Consider the following 18058-nt stretch of genomic DNA (forward strand, 5'->3'; position numbering starts at 1 on the left):
ATGACTTTCTTTACTTTTGGCGGTGGGTGGAGGAGAGAGCTGGAAAAACAGGGCCTGCCACCAGTGGCTGCAGTGACTTGACTGATTGGGTGTCCTGGGCGCATGATTGTCAGTTGAAGTGGCCAAGCTGCTTCACATTTCATGTTGTTCATATGCTCACTGTCATTTTCACCACATCACATGATACTTTTCCACTTCCACAGCTTTTATAACGTAGTGATGACACAAATCTGCAAAAAGCCCTCATCATTTAAAACGGAGTTTTGTTTAAATTAATTATTTATCCCTTCATTGTTGAGTGTCTAGTTTGCACCAATTAGCTGAGGAGTGGACTGGAGAATAAGCTATAATAAAAAGGGCATCTTAAAACTGGGTGAATAATCACAAACTGAAGTGTTTTTGTATCTTGTTTATTTATTCATTTGACATAAAGTTGAACTTGACTCCTGTATTTTCAAATTAAATGGCTAAAATGAAATTTCATAGATGTCAGACAAGCTATTAAACTGCTATCAAACACATTGCAGGGTCAAATAGTATTCATAGAAGGACTACAAGTGTTTTTTCTTTTTCAAAAACTACTATTAAAGTTTATGCAACCAGTTTTCATAACATTTTTATATTCAGTTTAATCAAGACTGATATAATTCATATGGTGATCTTGATAAAGTGGGTTATTTTCACTGTCTTTACTTTTTCATGGAGGCCCCACCCAATTCTTAGTCTTACAGATACTGTATATTATGGAGTACAATACAAAGAAGTTCACAAAACTTACAGACTGGTGTCTGTTGGGAGTAACCAACCTAAACATAAAAGGTTTTTTGCTGGATTTTGGTCCAGTGTTTTTTATGAGACACATTATTATCTATTATTAGTTAATTAAGTACCATCTAAATAATCAGAATCAGAATCAGAATCAGAATTACTTTAATAATCCCCAGTGGGAAATTGCTTTTTGTTACACACAGCTCCAAAAGAACAAGAACAAAAACACGAAAGTAATAATGATACATCTATGTAGGATTATTGTGGTATTCTCTGTTGGTGCTGTTGCTGGTTTATTCTCCGGCAGTCACATGCCATCTTGTGGTCACTGCAGTGAAAACTGTGTGGTTGCACATCTACAATCCCAACACAGAAAGAGGCGCGGCACATTCTAGCACATCTATTTCTATGGGAGCCCTGCCCAGTTCTGACGTAGACGTGAAATTACGTCAGGACGTACGCACACGTCAGGACTTACGTCGGTTCCGGGAGACGCGTTGGCAATTTCCTAAACACTGAAGTATCATCCGAGGCCGGGGCAGGGGAGAGGAGCGTGTGTTGGGTGTAACAGCGGCTGGAGGGAGACCTGCTTTAATCCAGGAGACATTTGGACGCCGGTTTGACATGAGCAGGTAGAATTTATCAGTGAAAATCCTCCTGTTTTTGTTACGTGTTTTACGTTTGACCTGGTCAGCGTCATGACAGCTGCAGCTAAATGACGAGAGGATTTCGCTCTGGTTTCTTTTTTTTTTTTTTGCTCCAAAATGGCTTTAATTGTCACTTTAGGCAACCCCGCTGTGTTTTCTGTGTTCCTTTAAGAGCAGAAATGGTGGGTGAAGCTTGTGTGCAGTGTCAGATATCCACACACTGACAGCAGCTCCTTAAATGACACCCTGCCGCTGTTCACATCACTGTGGCCTCATAAATGTCACCATGCTCTTTATTAAGGCGGCTTCAGCTTGTGTGTTTCTGCAGAAATGTGCTTATTGGCTGTAAAGGACAGTTATCAGTTTTATAATGAAGCCTCCTTTTGTTTGTCACTTGTATTAATGGTGTGATATGTTTGAACATATAGCATTTTCCTGCCCTCCTTCACCTCCTCTAGTGATAAAAGGGATCAAACTGTGGGCCCAGATCAGGGGAACACTCCCACCACACCCTGTAGAGCTGTAGCTCTGATTATTATCCAGATCAGAGCAAGCCTGCTTATAAAAACACAGTTTGTCGTCATCCTCAAAGGCTTCAGTGTGAAAATATGACTGCACCAGTGTCGGCCCCTTGAACTCTCGGTAAGCACCTTAGTCATCTGCACCAAAAGAGGATGTAGAGACAAGAATGTGGGAGAGGGAACGCTCCCCTGTCTGTGATTTCCAGATGACTCCACAGAAAGTGGAGTGTCACCACCACCGGCACAACCTGCCCGTCCTGGTGTTGGTACAACAGACAAATAGATCCAGTAGATCAAGCTGACACTGGCTCCAAATGATGCTGAAATGAGCGATGACAGGAGCTGTCACTTGTTCTGGCAGAGTGTCAGCGCTTGACCTGTTACGTGATATGGCGGCGTTGGGTGATCTCTCTGCTGGTGTCCTGTCACTGGTCACTGGGCTGATGAAACGGCTCTAAGCGATTATCCAGATTAGTCCTTTGATCTGAATCACCATGGAAACAGTTTCCTGTCGATCATGCCGTTCTGAGACCCGCGGGGATCAATAGAAAGCACCAGATCCCATTCAGGCCATTCAGCATCATAACAAACGGGGCTCTGCTTTGTTTGCTCAGATTACCTGGACATTCTGGTCTCGGTGTATAATCAGAGGAAACATTTTCAGTTGTTCCCCCGGAGAGATTTGAAGGCTCTCCTGGGTCGTGTGATACAACCTGCTTGTTATGTCAGCAGCAGCTTGGCAGCGTTTCCCTCTCTCCACCCTTGTGGTATTTTGGTCTCCAGTTTGCTTCTTGATTTCCACAGTAGTGTACGGACACGTGAGGGGGCCCTGTAGCGAGTAAATTGTTGATGACGCCATCTCAGAGGAATGTTTGAAGGGAAGAGCAGGCGGTCTGGTCTCTGAGTCTAGACCAGCGTCTCCTTGGCAGAGAAAATAACACCTCCTCCCTCTTGCCGAAGGCCAAACCAGGCTCGTCTGGTCAAAACATAATAATAATGGCTTTGGTAAAATACACCACTAGACTTTTACTGTTTAACCAGATTCATCAAGCTTTATAAATAACTGCCTGAAACTGTTGAGCTTGACCTTCAGTCCGGCTGAGGGGTTTCCTGAACCACATCCACCGATTGTCCGACCTATCTGCAGGAAATCCTTATAATCTCTGTTCAGATTATGAATATTCCTGGAGCTGTGTTCCTGTGGCTCTTTCCAGATGCATTTAATAATTTCCTGATGCCTGTCGCGTTGTTCCACACAGATCACAGAGTGTGGCAGAGTTTATTAGCTCACCAGAAAAGAGGAACAACTGTCTAGTTAAGTGTTTTTTCTTTTCCGGACGGAAGTTGGGGCACGAAACTTCAGAGGACGGCTGCTTTGATCGAGCCACGCTTAGTTAACACGGAGCGCTGATAATGAATTAGATATGCTGACACCACATGAGTTGAGATGTAAGGTTCGAAATTTAATGAGGAGGCGGCACTGGACACACATCACTGAGGCTGATCATGTGCATAGAAAGGCTCGTCATGTTGGCCACTCTAATCTAAAAGATTGGATGATTTTCATATCAGAGGTTGTAGTCGGTGATTCATGATGGCATAAGCAGGCTCATCTAGCTTTGTCACTGTTTTATCTTCTCCAGTGAGGAAGGAGAGGAGGCTTTGATCTTGATGTGTCTGGTTGTTCGGTGCTGAGATAAGAAGGGAACGCACTGTGCCTGATTCTACATGCAAAAGGATGCTCACAGTGAAAGTGTTGTGCCATGTTTGAGTCACCTTATCGGCTGTGAGGCTAAAAGTCACCGCATATCTCTCTCTAATCCTCAGGGCGCTCTGACATGGACAAAGAGATGATTCCCAAATTTTCGTCAAAAGATGAGGAAGTCGACTACTGGAAGTCCCAAGCCCTCAAATACAAGAAAAGGTGAGCAATGTGAACACGTCTGAGTTTCTGTGCCGTGTGGAGTGACCTCTGAGTAACGATCATGACCTACTGACCTACTTCATTACTGTTTGCCCACAAAATGACGTGTCCTATTTTATTTTGTGATTTGTAAAAACGATGGCAACGACCCCCTCCCCCTCCCCATATGAAATAAAACACATCAGCATTGAGACAACTTTATTTTAAAAGTTGTGGTCACTCAGTCCTGTTTGATAGGCAGATGCTAGTTTGCTTAAATATGTGGTTTTGTCTGTAGGTGTGACAGACGTTATCATTATCTTCCACTAAATGTTTTAAAAACTTTTCAGGTCCAAGTTTCAGCACAGAAAACCCCGTGTTTAGCCATATAAGGCAAATGACTGGCTAAGCCTTTTGAAATCAGTGCCCACAAACAGCTGTGGCCGGTTCAGGAGGAAATGACTGCATCTTTGACAGAGACCACAGCCTCTGGTGAAACAGGCAGCAGTGTGATGTGTGTGTTGTGTAAGTCGTTGCTGAGTCCAGTCTGTCTTTTCTATTTGAGGAGTTTCGGGCCCCTTCATGCTGTTAGGGGAAGTGTAAAACGTCGCAGAGAGGGTTAAACTCCTGGTGGTTTTCTAAGAAATTCCTGCTGTGGGTACAAAGGGGGAGAAAAACAACCCATGGGAAAAAAAAATAATAATAACATCAAATGTGCAGCTCGCTGTGGATCGTCTCACACATGTTTTTGTGTGTAGGTTTTCTCAGGAACACTTTTACAGTGGCAGCAGTGTTTATTAGTTACCTATTGGAAAGTACTGATATGTTTAAACTAGACTTTTCCATTTGCTTGTGACCAGGCTACTTGGTTTGTGATTATCACTTAAGAAGATTTCATGTTGTGAAATGCACGTCCTGCATTCACACATTCAGTGTAAATTTTCACACGTTCTGTCCGTCATTTAAAGCTGTTCTGTGTCACACGTGTTGTCGTTTTAAGCGGTGGAGAGTGTGAGAGAGGACAAACCTGACAGTTAAAGGGGGAAGTTATAGGGTCCAGCGTGCCGATGAAGCAGCCATTGTGGCGTTGGCATGTGTGCAACGACCCCGACACAACAACTGATTCATGGATTCCAGGCCATTATCCCAATACAAGTCAGCTGATCCCAGAACAGCGTTAACCCCACTGTCATCGTGTGTGTGTGTGTGTGTGTGCCCCTGACAGGTGAGAAAACTAGGGTCCATCAAAATAATGTTGCCCTCCTATTCCAGATGAAATATTTCCTTGAATGAATCCACACACGTCAGATCTGATGAAGTGTTTGTGTGTTTTTTAGGTTCTGTACATGACCCTGATCAGCGTGCACACACATCCTGTTTTTTAGCCCATGTCCTCATCCTGTTTCTGTGCCCCGTCACCTCTGACCTTTAACCTCTCCCACAGCTGAGGACGCAGGACTGCAGGCCTGTTTTCCTGAGCTCCTCCTGAACCACCGACTGTCACAGCTCAGCTGTCTCTTTAGTGCTGTATATTTAGAATACTTAACTCGACAATGCTGAGCCATGCACTGTTTGCTGTACAGCAGAGGCAGGACCGAAGGTTAAACATCTACAAATATCTGCCCCGCTTTTCATGCAGGTTTATTTCTGGCCACTGGAGATAAAGCTACTAGAACATGCCTGGGCCTGGCTCATCTTACAGGACAAAAGCCAGTCAGTTTTCCAGAGCTCATGCCTGCGGTCATTCAGCCAGTCAGCTCTACAGAATTGAATAGTGGACAGTGAATAGGGGAGCTGGTGATTGACAATGATTGTTTATGTCTCTCCCCACTGTGTCTGTGTGTGTACCATCCAGTTGCCACGATGCCCAGGAGGAGCTGCAGGAGTTCCAGGAAGGGAGCCGGGAGCTGGAGGCTGAGTTGGAGGCACAGCTTGGCCAGGCCGAGCACCGCCTTCGAGACCTCCAAACTGAAAACGAGAGACTGAAGAACGAGGTGGCCAACCTCAAGGTAACTGGCTTGCTTTCAAGGTCTGTGGGTTAGGACGCTAACAAACTGATTTGTGGTTACTTAAGAGGTTATCGGAGCTCTGCTGCCCTATGTGTCCGTTAGGTCTTAAGAAGGAACGCTCTTAGGTAATCCTCCAGCTCTCCTTGATTGGATGTCAGGATAAAGAGGAAAGAAATAGAAAATGGCAAAGACAAGTCTGGTTCTGAGTCACCAAAGACTTGAATGGTAGTCAGGTGATCGTGTCCATAGTAGAACAAATTACCGTCGCCGCTTCACACAGAGCAGAAACGCACTGCGAGGCTTCACATGGTGCAGCATGTGAGCATGCCTGCAGCATCTGATGCCACGAATGAACTGTGTGAATGAACCAGAGAGGCCATGAATCATGCTTTCCTGTCTTTGTGTCTCAGGGGCCACAGTACAGGCACGAAGCCCTGCCACTAGCTGAAGTGTAAAGTACCACGGGGCAAATGAGCCACAGGGCCTCCCCAGGGAACAATGAGGGTCTTTTGAAAGTGAAATAACACATCTTTACTAACTGTCTCATGATTCACTTGGGAGGTTTACTGTTGTTAATGATAATTACACCATATAATGCGTTGCTTTCGCACGGCGTGTCTCAACAAAAGGACAGTTAAGTGGATTTTTTTTTTTTTTCTTCCCTGGAACAGTAGGCCTGTTTGATGTCCTTGCTTGTTTTTACACACACTCACTTTGCTCTTCTCCTTCCTTCTCTGTCCTCCTCTATCAGGAGAAGCTGGAGCAGCAGTATGCCCAGAGCTATAAACAGATTTCCATGCTAGAGGATGACCTGGGCCAGACACGGAGCATCAAGGAGCAGCTCCACAAATACGTCAGAGAGCTTGAGCAGGCCAACGATGACCTGGAGAGAGCCAAAAGGTCAGGATGTCTTTTATTTAAAAGCAAAACTAAAGTTGTTCGGCTTATAACACGCTTAGATGATTTTGCCCATTTACTTGTTGGTAGGTGTTTAATTGTTTTTGCAGACTGCAAATAATATATTAGAATTGTATAATTTTGTAGCACGTGGACCCCCTATAAAGCTCATAAAAAGTGTTGTGTCCCCCGACCTCTATGTGCAGGGCAACTATAGTGTCTCTTGAAGACTTTGAGGGCCGTTTAAACCAGGCCATTGAGAGAAATGCCTTCCTGGAAAGCGAGCTGGATGAGAAGGAGTCCCTTCTAGTATCTGTCCAGCGGCTGAAGGATGAAGCACGAGGTAAAGACAAAGCACAGAAGAATCCGTTCTGCCCTTTTGGACGCAGTAGGTCATCCGTTTAAGGGTTATTGGAGGAGTATTTCATTCCTCTGTCTTTCGCAGACCTGCGACAGGAGCTGGCAGTACGGGAGCGGACCACAGACAGGATGTCAGCACCCAGCTCGCCCACGTTAGACATCGACAAGATGGATTCTGCAGTACAGGCCTCTTTATCCCTCCCTGCCACACCTGTAGGAAAGAGCATAGAGCACCCCTTCATCAGCCCAAAAGGTCAGGACTAAATCATCTCACTCCTGCACAGGTGAAATGGGGAAATTCACTGAAATGTAACCTAATATTGACTTGTGTGCTTGTGCAGCATTGACCAACGGCTGCGGCAGCTCATCCCTCACCCCTTCTGCCAGAATCTCAGCTCTTAATATTGTCGGTGACCTCCTGAGGAAAGTTGGGGTAGGCTTTTACTTCCTTTAATTCAACGCATATTTACATCACCTTTTTTTTGCATGCATTTATAGAGCTGACAAAGCAAACACAAGCAGCGCTTTAAAGTTCTGACTAGGTCACAGAGCACAGAGGAACAGCGTGTCCTCACTGTCGGGGCAAACAGAAAGACGGAGGGTTGTGTTTACGACGCGGCTAAATACAGATCCTCCTTCCCGTTCTGTGACTAGGCTCTGGAGTCCAAACTCGCCGCCTGCAGGAACTTTGCCAAAGACCAGGCAGCAAGAAAAAATTACTCCAAAGACAACGGCACACTCCTCAACAGCAACGCCACCAAGTTCTCTCACTCTCTGCACACCACTTACTTCGACAAAGCGTGAGTCTCTTAGGAGGCGGTTTTGTTCTCCTCCTTGTTGCTTTTCTTACTGACAGTACTGAGTGGATTATACCTGTGTTCCTGCTAATACTGTGCATGTCCTCGTGTCAACCGCAGGACTGTTAATGGACTGGACCCCAGCACCCTGACCTCCATGGCAGCATCCAGAGCCGTGTCACCACCGGGCATGCTGCCTCTGAGTGTGTGAGGCGTCCCCACGCCACATAAACCTCTACTGGAACTCCTGTCCACCAAACACTGTGCGGGGACAGAGACGACCTGACAGACTATTACATTGTGTGTGTGTGTGTGTGTGTGTGTGAGAAAGAGAGTTTGAAAGGAAGAGTGATGTGTGTGTGTGTGTGTGTGTGTGTTTGGGATTGTGCATTTTTGAACGTGACGTGTGGATGAGAGAGGCTTGACCGTACTATGAACTTGCCTCCAGTTTGCAGCTCTAAATGCATCTGTGAGTAGGCGCACAGTCGCGTATGTTCCTACCACAAACTTGCATGTGCCTAAAGCTGTACTGTACTGTGCTTGTATGGATGTCGTCGCTCTCTAGGTGTCGGCTCTGAGGTGGCTCTGTTTGACTCTGCAGCTCCACTGTTCATCTGAAAAACTACTATCCCTGACAAAAGGTCCTGAACAGACCACAGCTTCCTCTTAACCTTTGTTTCCTCCTGTATTTTCACAGAAATTGCACAGTTAAACTAATTTCAATTTAGAATGTATTATATTTAAAAAGGGATATGTTCATATTAAGTAATTTATCTCACTGTATGCTTTAAAATGCAATGTTTCTCCTTTGCTGTTTTTTTTCTTGCATGTGTGCATATGCTATGTGGGGTTGGAGAGGTGCGGTCGGACCCCACATTCATGACTGAAGTGAATGTTGACCGTTCAAAGCCATGCAGCCGTAGTGCAGTCCTTCCTCATGTCTCTGGCTACGTGCTGTAATTCATTTGGAAGTCGTTTCCACGCTGAAGCTTGGAAATATCGTTAAAGCTCAGAAATGTCTGTCCTCTGGGTTAAACCTGCACTTAAACAAACTGCTCCTCACAGGTTTTGCTGCAGTCGAGCGTTTTTCTCTGTGGACACCCGTTGACATTTCGAGGGAACGGTTTTGCCTTTGTTTTTTAAATGTTTAATGTATTTTTTTTTTTTTAAATCTCGTAACAGGCTCATTTACCTCATTCTGATGGTGGAATCGCAGTACCAGCAGGCAAATTTGGCTTTATGAAACTCACACAAAACGATCCTTTCTGAGAGTCTGTTAACTTTGGCTGGTGTACGTTCATTCAAGGTCCACTGAGGCCTTTGTGTCAAGCAACACCTTTGCTGATTTTTTTTTTTTTTTTTTTTGTTATTGAGTGGACATAATGTTAATTTGACTTGACTCTTTGGTTTTTAAACAGGTTGGATATTGGCAATGCATTCATTTTCTATCCCTGAATTTTGTCTTAATCCATTTTCGCCCACATATTTCTCCCTTTCCGTAGATCTTTACGTCACCATCTTGACATGTTTATGCATAAGTTGAAGCCTTCTCGTATTCATTCTTATTTGATAAATTGATAGATGCCATGTTGGGCACTTATGAGCCTGTTACTAAAGCGTGTTCTGCAGTCAGTGTATATAGTTTGTAAGGATGGTAACTTTGCCTACCACATTTGTACATACTGACATTTGGCATTAAGGTCCTATTTATTTCAGATTCTGTATGGCATGTCCAGATAATGAATGGTTAAAGCCATTGTATTAAGATATCAAAATGTTTGTCAAAGTTGTTTAAGAAATAAAGATTGAGATAACAAATATGTCCTGTAGTTTGGATCATATTCTTAACCCTTTAACGCCAAGTGTATCATATTTGATACATGAGTTTTTGAGACTTCTACATCATCAGTGTGATATTTTTTGGTTTTCTTGTATCTCATCAGTGTTTTATATGTTTTTGTTTGTTTAAGATGAACAAACTGTGAGCAATAGATTGCACAAAAATGCCTGATGTAGCAGAAACGATACAAATTAAGACTTTTTAAATTTAATTTTTTTTTTTGTAATTTGTCAGAAGGTTCAACAAACACTCCAGTTTCAAAGAAATTTGAATTTTCTGGCAATTTTTTCATGGTTCAGGCATTAAAGGGTTAAGATGATGCAGTTTGGTGATTCAGCACAACGTCTGTCTACTTACTGGACATTTTCCAAAGCTTTCAGTCTCATCCCGTGGCCTTCATCAGTGGATGGACTTTGCTCTGTATTGTATAACGTTTAAACTGTAAAATTTCGAGAAAATGGACTTTGTGCTAAAGATATTCCCAAAGACAATAATGAAACTTCAAGCTCAAGGATTATAAAAGCTCTCTGTGCTTTTATATAAACAGTAAAACAACAAAATAATGAGGATTCAAATGTTCAAATGGAGCAGCTGATATAGTACCAGTTCAGCTTCAGGTCCGTCAGGGTCCACCAAGTTAAAGGCCTAATTCCTTCTCCATTCTCTCCTTTAATATGTTCTTCTTGATCTAGAAAAACAGACAGCAGCAACCATTTCAGTCCCATTGAAATAAATTGGGCATAAATTGTCTCGGCCATCTTGATGGTTCAGGTTTAGAGTTATCGTACCTTCCCTGAGGCTGTCAGAGGGTAGCTCTCTACAAACATCACATAGTGTGGGATCTTGAAGTGAGAAATCTAGGGAGGAAAGAATAAACAAACCAGTCCACAGACTGTGCTGCGTATTTAGAATATGTTGAGCTTTTTACTTCTCTTCTCTCACCTGGCCTTTGCAGAAAGCTCTGATCTCCTCTGCACTGGAGGTCTGGCCGTCCCGCAGCTTGATGCAGGCACACACCTGCTCGCCCAGCCTCTCATCTTTCAGTCCAACCACCTGGGGAGCACACAGAGAAACGGGGCGACTACACTGTAGATTTAACACCTCAGCTCATTCATATGATGTGAAAAACATCCTCAGGAAATACATTTTTCCCATCTACAATTCAAATCATTCCCATGTTTACAGAAACAAGAAGAATGGCTTTGAGATGTAAATTTGCTGTCAACTGTTCGGAGAGAATATATGTGCAGTATATTTTGCAGTTTTGCTGCCACCTGCTGGCTCAGAGTCTCACCTCCACCTCCTGTACTTTGGGATGTGTGAAGAGAAGTTGCTCTATCTCAGTGGGGTAGATGTTCTCCCCTCCTCGGATGATCATGTCCTTAAGGCGTCCTTCGATGCGGCAGTACCCCAGACTGTTCAGACTGGCTGTGTCGCTGTGTTCGAGAATATGTAACGTGTGTAATATTTCCCACAGAGGTGTCAATCCCTGTGACATGGCTTTGTGCTTGTTTGTGTACATACAGTATCTTACCCAGTGCTGTACCAGCCGGCTTGGGAGATAACCTCTCTGGTTTTCTCAGGGTCGTCCCAGTATTCATGCATCACACACCGGCCTCTGATCATCAGCTCTCCTGTAGTCCCCAGAGGGACAACCTCTCCAGTGACGGGTTCCACCACTTTGGCCTACAGTACAAACACACAGGCACTTTTAGCATTTCTTCTCCTGTAATAGATACCTGGAGTCCTTTGTAAATATTCCTTGTGGTATTTCTGACACATGTTTAGGAATCCAAAAGCATTAACTGGATATTGAAGCTTTCACCTTCAATTAAACAATGGGGGGGAGAGAATTTTCGTCATATTGCACCACAGAAAAAACAATGTTTTTAAAACCAACCAATGGAATTTGATCAGATATGAAGAAAACTTTTCGGGGATTGGATAATGTCGCAATGGAATGAGTAAATGTTTTAATGATGGACAGACGAAGAAGAAAAGAAAAACTGATTAACAATATTTGGGGAAAAAAAAACAGGCCGATGCTGCAGTGTTGTTATGGCGATATGCAGATGAGACGTACCTCAGTGTGGTGCATGATGCATCCAACAGTGTTCATCTTCAACTCCTCGTTGTCTTTTGGGAATCCTAAGAACGTAGCAGGGCTGTTCTCAGTGGTTCCATAAACCACCTATTGAAACAAGATGTGCACATGTTCTCAAATGAGAAGCAAGACTCTCACAGCACTAATAGTTTTATGCAGCATTATTGGAAAAGGTACGAGGCAGGCAACCACTCACTGTTATCCCTCTCATGTTCATGTCTGTTGCTAGTTTTCTTATGATCTCAGGAGGGCACGGAGCTCCTCCCATGATACCTGAAACACAGCAGCATAGAGACGGCGATGCCTCAGACGTTTGCTAAACATCACAAGCTTGATAAAAATCATGAATCATTTGGTCTTCGTATCTCTTACCGGCTTCCAGTGATGATAAATCATACTTGTGTAAATCCTGCTGGCTAAGCATGTCAGTGAACATCGTGGGAGTGCCATAGACGATGTTACACCTTGAGTGAAAAAAGAAAACGTGAATGACAATCAGTTAAAGCGCATAATGTTGCACGTTTGATCTAAGTGCCGTACTTTTCCTTCTGAATGGCCTCCAGGTTGGCTCGGCTGTTGTAGCCAGTGGAGGGGAAGACCAGCGTGATGCCGTGCACCGCCATGCTCATCCCAGCCAGCACAGAGCCAAAGCAGTGGTACATGGGTACGGGCACGCATACTCGCACCTGGGGCTGATGGGAATATGGAAGATAGGATGACTTCCGCGTGACTGTTTGTGTTGCTTCCAAATCAAGACGTAAAAATGAACTTACTCTCCATCCATAACCCATCCGGAGACCCACAAAGTAGGCGTTATTTACAATGTTGTGGTGGGAAAGAGTGGCTCCCTTCGGACTGCCTGTAGTCCCCTGAAACAGTTAAACAACATGACCTGATTGGACTCATTGTTAGATCTATGTTACAGCTCAATGTCCATCCAAGTAATGCAAAACATGTGTGCCAGTGCGACGCTGAAGGTTACTGATGTGAACTGAATGTTGATGGGGTCGTCGAAGGACAGCTTGCTCTGCAGATCCATCAGCTCTTTGTGGTGCCGACTCTCCCCTGCTTGCATCACATCCTCTACGTGGAGCATCCCTGGCTGTCTGCTATCCGTCACAATCACCATGCGCAAGTACGGCACCCTGGCAGGCCCAAGACAGGATCTTTAGATCACACCTACAAAACCATGAATTATACACGGTGTCCCCCGTGAGGTATTTACAGTCTCTTCAGACAGTGGGAAGAATGTGAGTTTAATGTGACATTTGACACTGGCTCTGTCAAACCTGGAGCTTTTGATGATGCCTGCTGGCGTCGTGTCGACCTCTTGGCAGATCTCCCTCAGCATGTCACAGAAGTGTTGTGTTTTAAAGCGGGCAGGGCAGACCACAGCGTTACACTGGACCTGCATGTGAAAAATAAGGTCTGTCGAATTCATGTTCTAACGTAGTTGTGAGTTGTGTAGTTGAGATTATCTTTTTGCTGTCAGTTGTCGTGCTTTTGTATTTTACTTTGGGTCAGTAGTCGGCTACAGTTAGAATAGAATAGAGATGGAATAGAAAGCCTCTTTATCATTACATCATTGTACAATGTTCAACAAGAGTTAAAGCCTTTATCTACTTTAGTTAGTATGTATGTACTTTAAGTTGTTACTGATACCCAAACTCATTGTACCTTCTTTAGAGTAAAGTCCACCTCCTTCACCTGATAGGCCGGGTTCAATGACACCTGCAAGGACAGCAACAGATTACAGTCTATTTATACAGCCCCTCACCACACATTTTGCAGAGGGCTTTGCAGAACAGAAACATGTTATTTTCTGCACTATAATGGTACAACTGCAGATTAGCCCCCCCTAACCCCACCCCCGGAAAACGTCCAATGTCCCTCTGCAGACGCTTGGCAGCAGGGTGTTTGGTAACACAGGATAGGGGCCGAATTTGTTGAGTCATCGGGCTGAAGGCCTGTCTGTCTAACTACAAGTTTACACTGTACATGCCATTTTAAAGTCGTCTTCCTTTTTAAATACAGATATATTGTACATACACTACTCACTAAAAGTTTGGGATATTCGGCTTTCGGGTGAAATTTCAGGATGAACCTAAAATGTATTCTAACCTTTCCAGGTGAACTTAATGTGACCTTCTCTAAACCTTTGAATGCACATGTCCAACTGTTCAGTGTCTCAGTACTTTCTGCACCAGTTGCTGTTCTCTAACAAGAAGCTTCACAGCAACATTCACCACAGGTTTGATCCATGAATCCACCAATACATTTCCTGCTTCAGTTAGAATTGGTATTTAAACAGTCCTCCTCATCCTGCTGTTCACATTCTGACATCATGAGACCAAGACGACACCTAACAGTTGATCAGCAGCACCTCAACACTGGAGGCTTCAAACAGGAAGTCCTCAGACGGAGGTGTTCACTGAGCTTAGAGGGTCACAGAGTGTCATCAGGAGGTTGGAACAGTGATACAGAGACTGGAAGAGTCACAGAAAGGAGAGGAGTGGACGTCCTTTGGCCACATCCCAATTTATTGAGGCACTGAAAATGTTTTGTTGTGGTTTACCTACCACTGTTGTTAGATTTTCTTCAAATAAATTGTTTAAGATGAATAAAATGACCATTGCATGCTTCTACTTAAATGCCCTACTTTCATGATATAATATCACTGTAGCATTAACTTTTTACATTTTCCGTATATTTCACCTGAAAGTCGAATATCCCTAACTTTTTGTGAGTAGTGTATTTGTTTTGTTATTATATTTTTCTCATATTCTGTAACATAATTGTATAAACAGCTCCCAAACTGACCAGTATTATTCCAGCCTTGGCTGAAGCAAACTGGAAAAGGATCCACTCGTACGTGTTCGGTCCCCAAACCCCCAGCCGGTCACCTCGATTCAGGCCTAAAGCAAGCAGACCTGCAGCCGCCTTGTCAACCTGCACCGATGAACATCACAAAAACATCAGATAACTCTTCACCACCAGTGGTGTAAATGTCTCAGGACCACATGTGCTTTCATCAGAGGTCAACAGGTCAAACAACTATTCTATTAACCTAAAAAGCTCTGACTGACTGAAACACCGAAAGATACAAACAAGTTACATTCAGCAGAGATTTAACAAGTCGATCTCAGTAATTCTGAGGTTGGTATAAATTAATGAGGTTTCCAGAATCCAAAACGCACATCTTGCTGAAACTGTGCAAAGGTTTTTCGGATGCCGTCCTGCAGGAAGACCACAGCTTCGCGCTCGGGCCAGCGCTGCGCTGTGGCATCCAGGCACTGGCTTACAGTCAGGGAGAGCAAAGGAACGGACGAGGTGCCGTGGACGTAGCTGGTGGTCAGAGAGGGGATCTGAGGAGGACTGTCCACATGGAGTGACCTAACATGGAGGGAAAGATTGAGAAAAAAGGCACTCGGGTCAAATACAGTTCATGGACTATGATTTGAGCATCATAACTGACTGCAGTTATGATTCTAACAAATGGAAATAAAAACAAATCTTCAATTGTCTTACAATTTAGGGACCATCAATAAATTACTGTTGACACAAAAACTGAAAATGTTTTTCATGCTGACTTGGCAATATTATAAAATAAAATATTAACATTATAATAAAACAAATGTGTTATTTATTTATTTTACAGAAATATTTTAATGAAAAACAATAGTTTTCTTCATAGCTCCAATGAAATGTGAATTGTTACACAGGCCACAGAGGAAACCTCTCTTTTACTGATTCTTTTGTTTTTATGGGAATATTTTTTATATTATTCCAAATCAATACCACTATACTGGATAATTAATAAACAAATGTCTTTCTACTGGATCTTAGTGGTTTTATCATGAACATTTATTTAAATGTGAGGCATGACTGGGAGCAGTGGAGCAGTATGGTGATTATTCACCAAGGGAGGTAGAACAAATTTTAGAAAAACAAATTTCTGGCCAAGTGACCTATGTTTGTGAATTCTCTTCACACAAAGCAGCACTGGGCACTGACCTATATACGACACATTTCCTTCTTTATTTAACATCATAAACGTACAGACATTCAGTTGGTGGGAATGGACACTTCAGTGTGTTTAAAGGCAGATATCAAACAAATGAAATATAAATATGTCTCTGGCCATATGCAGGTGAGAGGTGAGGTGATGATGACATTATTTCTGTTTCAAATGTCCAGTTTTTACAATCTGCACTTAAGTCAGCCTCTAAGCTGGTTTGCAAACAGCTTTTAAACCCTAGAAATGTTAGAGGGGCGTTTTTAACAATGTTTTAACAGCAAAGGTTACATAACGAGGTTGAGGGTCATCCGGTGTGAGGTAGAAGTGCTTCATGTAAACACTGTTAAAAATTAACTTTGTTGAGCCCCCAGAGGCTTTGAAATGTTAACTTAGCTTAATTTTTGATAGACTTTGTCAAAGTAAAGCGTTTGGGTGCAAAGAATGGATATATGGTCCTTTGGTCTTTCCCTGATCTCTCATGTTAACAACAGTGGATTCAGTGTCATTTTGTCGACTTGTAATTAAATACCAAAGTATCGGGTAAGCTAGTCTCCATCATAACCATTAATGTCAATGACGTTTTTCACTTTTAAATCATGCATTATCCATATATATATATATATATATACAGTATATATGTTAATAAAAATTGAGGAAGCACTAAAATCTAATATAAAGCACTACACCCTGTGAGGCCTTTGTAGTCATCATTTCTGAGACTAATGTGGAGTCACATAGATATATATATATAAATAAATGTATATCTTATTGTATATATACTACATAATATAATTAGTACCGATCAAAATAAGCGTGCTATGTGAAATAGATTTAGTATTATTATCATCAGCATGAAAAAACATTGTTTTAGTTTCAGTTTAACAATCATACTCATATTACCAATGGTTTGAAGGGCAGAACTAAATTAGTGAAGCAAAGATTATTGTTCTCAGGACTTAGTAATAGCTGTAAATATTAAGGTTATCTAATTTGTCCCAGTGAGACAGACTGTAGTGTTACAGCTGTAACACTGTGTGGATGGAAGAATGGTGCTCAATAAAGTGAATGTGCAGAGCACCTCCAGGTTTGGCATGATACACTAGGAGCTACTTTCATTCATTATTGATTATTCAAATGTTGCCCGATTTAAAAGCCTTTTTTTCTATATTTAAAGACACTCACCGACACCACTGGAGCAAACTTGTGCTGCATAATTTCCAGGTCCTGCTGTGCTTGAGTCCTTCCACAGACCTGAGACTGTGAGCACAGGACCTCAGCAGCGAGGAAGAGATCATCAGTCCTGAGTTTCACACGGTCGCTCTACTTCTGCTGGATCTAAACACTGTCTGAATGTGTCTGCATGAGCCGGATCCTGCAGTTCCTGCCTATCTTTACCTCAGTTGGATTTGAACACTGCTCGTATGATCTTTAACCTCCACTCTCCCTCATTGGCTGAGAGGTGTGTTTGACATGTGGTCACTTCACACACCAATGGAATGGCCAGGTCAAATATGAAATTTTACCAAACACTGTTTACTCCCGTGCCTCATTAGCGGTGTGCAAACATTTATATACTGGACAAAATGTAGTTTAGCATGAAAACAGCTTCACATGATGGAGCCTGTGGCGCCACCTACAGGCTATAGGTTACTTTTTTCTGTAAATTAACAGGGACAGGGACTCCTTTAACTTCATTTTATTACAGAAACCAAATATGAGAATACAAAACATTAGAGTGGTCCCGAATACCATTTCTGGGGCTTCAAATCCTCAGTGAGAATTACCCACCAAGATTTCACAGGAGGGGCGATCGGGGCAATACAGATTATCATACTTAGCTCAAACTTGAGGTCAATCAATGCTGAAATTCTTTGCTATTACAGCAACTATGAGTCTAATGAGAGATGAGGACAAGAATTAGTCTTCAAGGTGGAAGGAGGCAGAAGACATCGATTATCGTGGCAATGGTAGAACATTTGAAGCATTCGGGTCAGCCCCACAAAACATTGTGTACAAGGCCAGAAATAACTTTTATACATGACATCGAATTTGTTCATGTGGAATAGCACTGACTTTGTAAACTGTAAAAATGTAAATCTATGCACAATAAATACATTAATGGTGTAAAATATTCATTTAAAAAATGCAAAAAGGAGTATTGACACATTAGTCAACAGCTCTATTTAATCTTTTA

At 42.8% G+C, this 18058-nt stretch overlaps 2 protein-coding genes across 2 annotated transcripts; one reads left to right on the forward strand and one right to left on the reverse strand.

Annotated features, from left to right (window-relative positions):
* Nucleotides 1-1357: 1357 nt before the first annotated feature.
* ndel1b (nudE neurodevelopment protein 1-like 1b) lies at nucleotides 1358-9720 on the forward strand. Its single transcript, XM_070847958.1, has 9 exons — nucleotides 1358-1400; nucleotides 3764-3860; nucleotides 5695-5848; nucleotides 6600-6748; nucleotides 6952-7088; nucleotides 7191-7358; nucleotides 7447-7538; nucleotides 7760-7905; nucleotides 8023-9720. The coding sequence occupies exons 2-9, from the start codon at nucleotides 3775-3777 to the stop codon at nucleotides 8111-8113; spliced, it is 1023 nt and encodes a 340-aa protein (XP_070704059.1). The 5' UTR covers nucleotides 1358-1400; nucleotides 3764-3774; the 3' UTR covers nucleotides 8114-9720.
* Nucleotides 9721-10279: 559 nt separating this feature from the next.
* Nucleotides 10280-17180, reverse strand: LOC139216735 (medium-chain acyl-CoA ligase ACSF2, mitochondrial-like). The gene is made up of 16 exons (XM_070847957.1): nucleotides 17047-17180; nucleotides 15044-15239; nucleotides 14667-14795; nucleotides 13524-13577; nucleotides 13136-13254; nucleotides 12829-12991; nucleotides 12620-12715; nucleotides 12387-12538; nucleotides 12219-12310; nucleotides 12043-12119; nucleotides 11826-11933; nucleotides 11277-11428; nucleotides 11037-11178; nucleotides 10685-10795; nucleotides 10531-10599; nucleotides 10280-10430 (listed from the first exon to the last, which is right to left on the reverse strand). Exons 1-16 carry the CDS (start codon nucleotides 17157-17159, stop codon nucleotides 10380-10382), a joined length of 1824 nt encoding a protein of 607 aa, XP_070704058.1. The 5' UTR covers nucleotides 17160-17180; the 3' UTR covers nucleotides 10280-10379.
* Nucleotides 17181-18058: the final 878 nt, after the last annotated feature.

The sequence above is a fragment of the Pempheris klunzingeri genome, chromosome 17 (assembly GCF_042242105.1).
Source record: "Pempheris klunzingeri isolate RE-2024b chromosome 17, fPemKlu1.hap1, whole genome shotgun sequence".
NCBI classification, from domain to species: domain Eukaryota; kingdom Metazoa; phylum Chordata; class Actinopteri; order Acropomatiformes; family Pempheridae; genus Pempheris; species Pempheris klunzingeri.

Coding starts and splice junctions, on each gene's coding strand:
- ndel1b (XM_070847958.1), top strand. CDS start 3,775: ATGGACAAAGAGATGATTCCCAAATTTTCGTCAAAAGATGAGGAAGTC. Junction 3,861..5,694: donor GCCCTCAAATACAAGAAAAG/GTGAGCAATGTG, acceptor TGTACCATCCAG/TTGCCACGATGCCCAGGAGG. Junction 7,089..7,190: donor GCTGAAGGATGAAGCACGAG/GTAAAGACAAAG, acceptor TGTCTTTCGCAG/ACCTGCGACAGGAGCTGGCA.
- LOC139216735 (XM_070847957.1), bottom strand. CDS start 17,159: ATGATCTCTTCCTCGCTGCTGAGGTCCTGTGCTCACAGTCTCAGGTCT. Junction 12,716..12,828: donor TCAACATTCAGTTCACATCA/GTAACCTTCAGC, acceptor TAACTGTTTCAG/GGGACTACAGGCAGTCCGAA. Junction 10,796..11,036: donor CCAAAGTACAGGAGGTGGAG/GTGAGACTCTGA, acceptor TGTGCTCCCCAG/GTGGTTGGACTGAAAGATGA.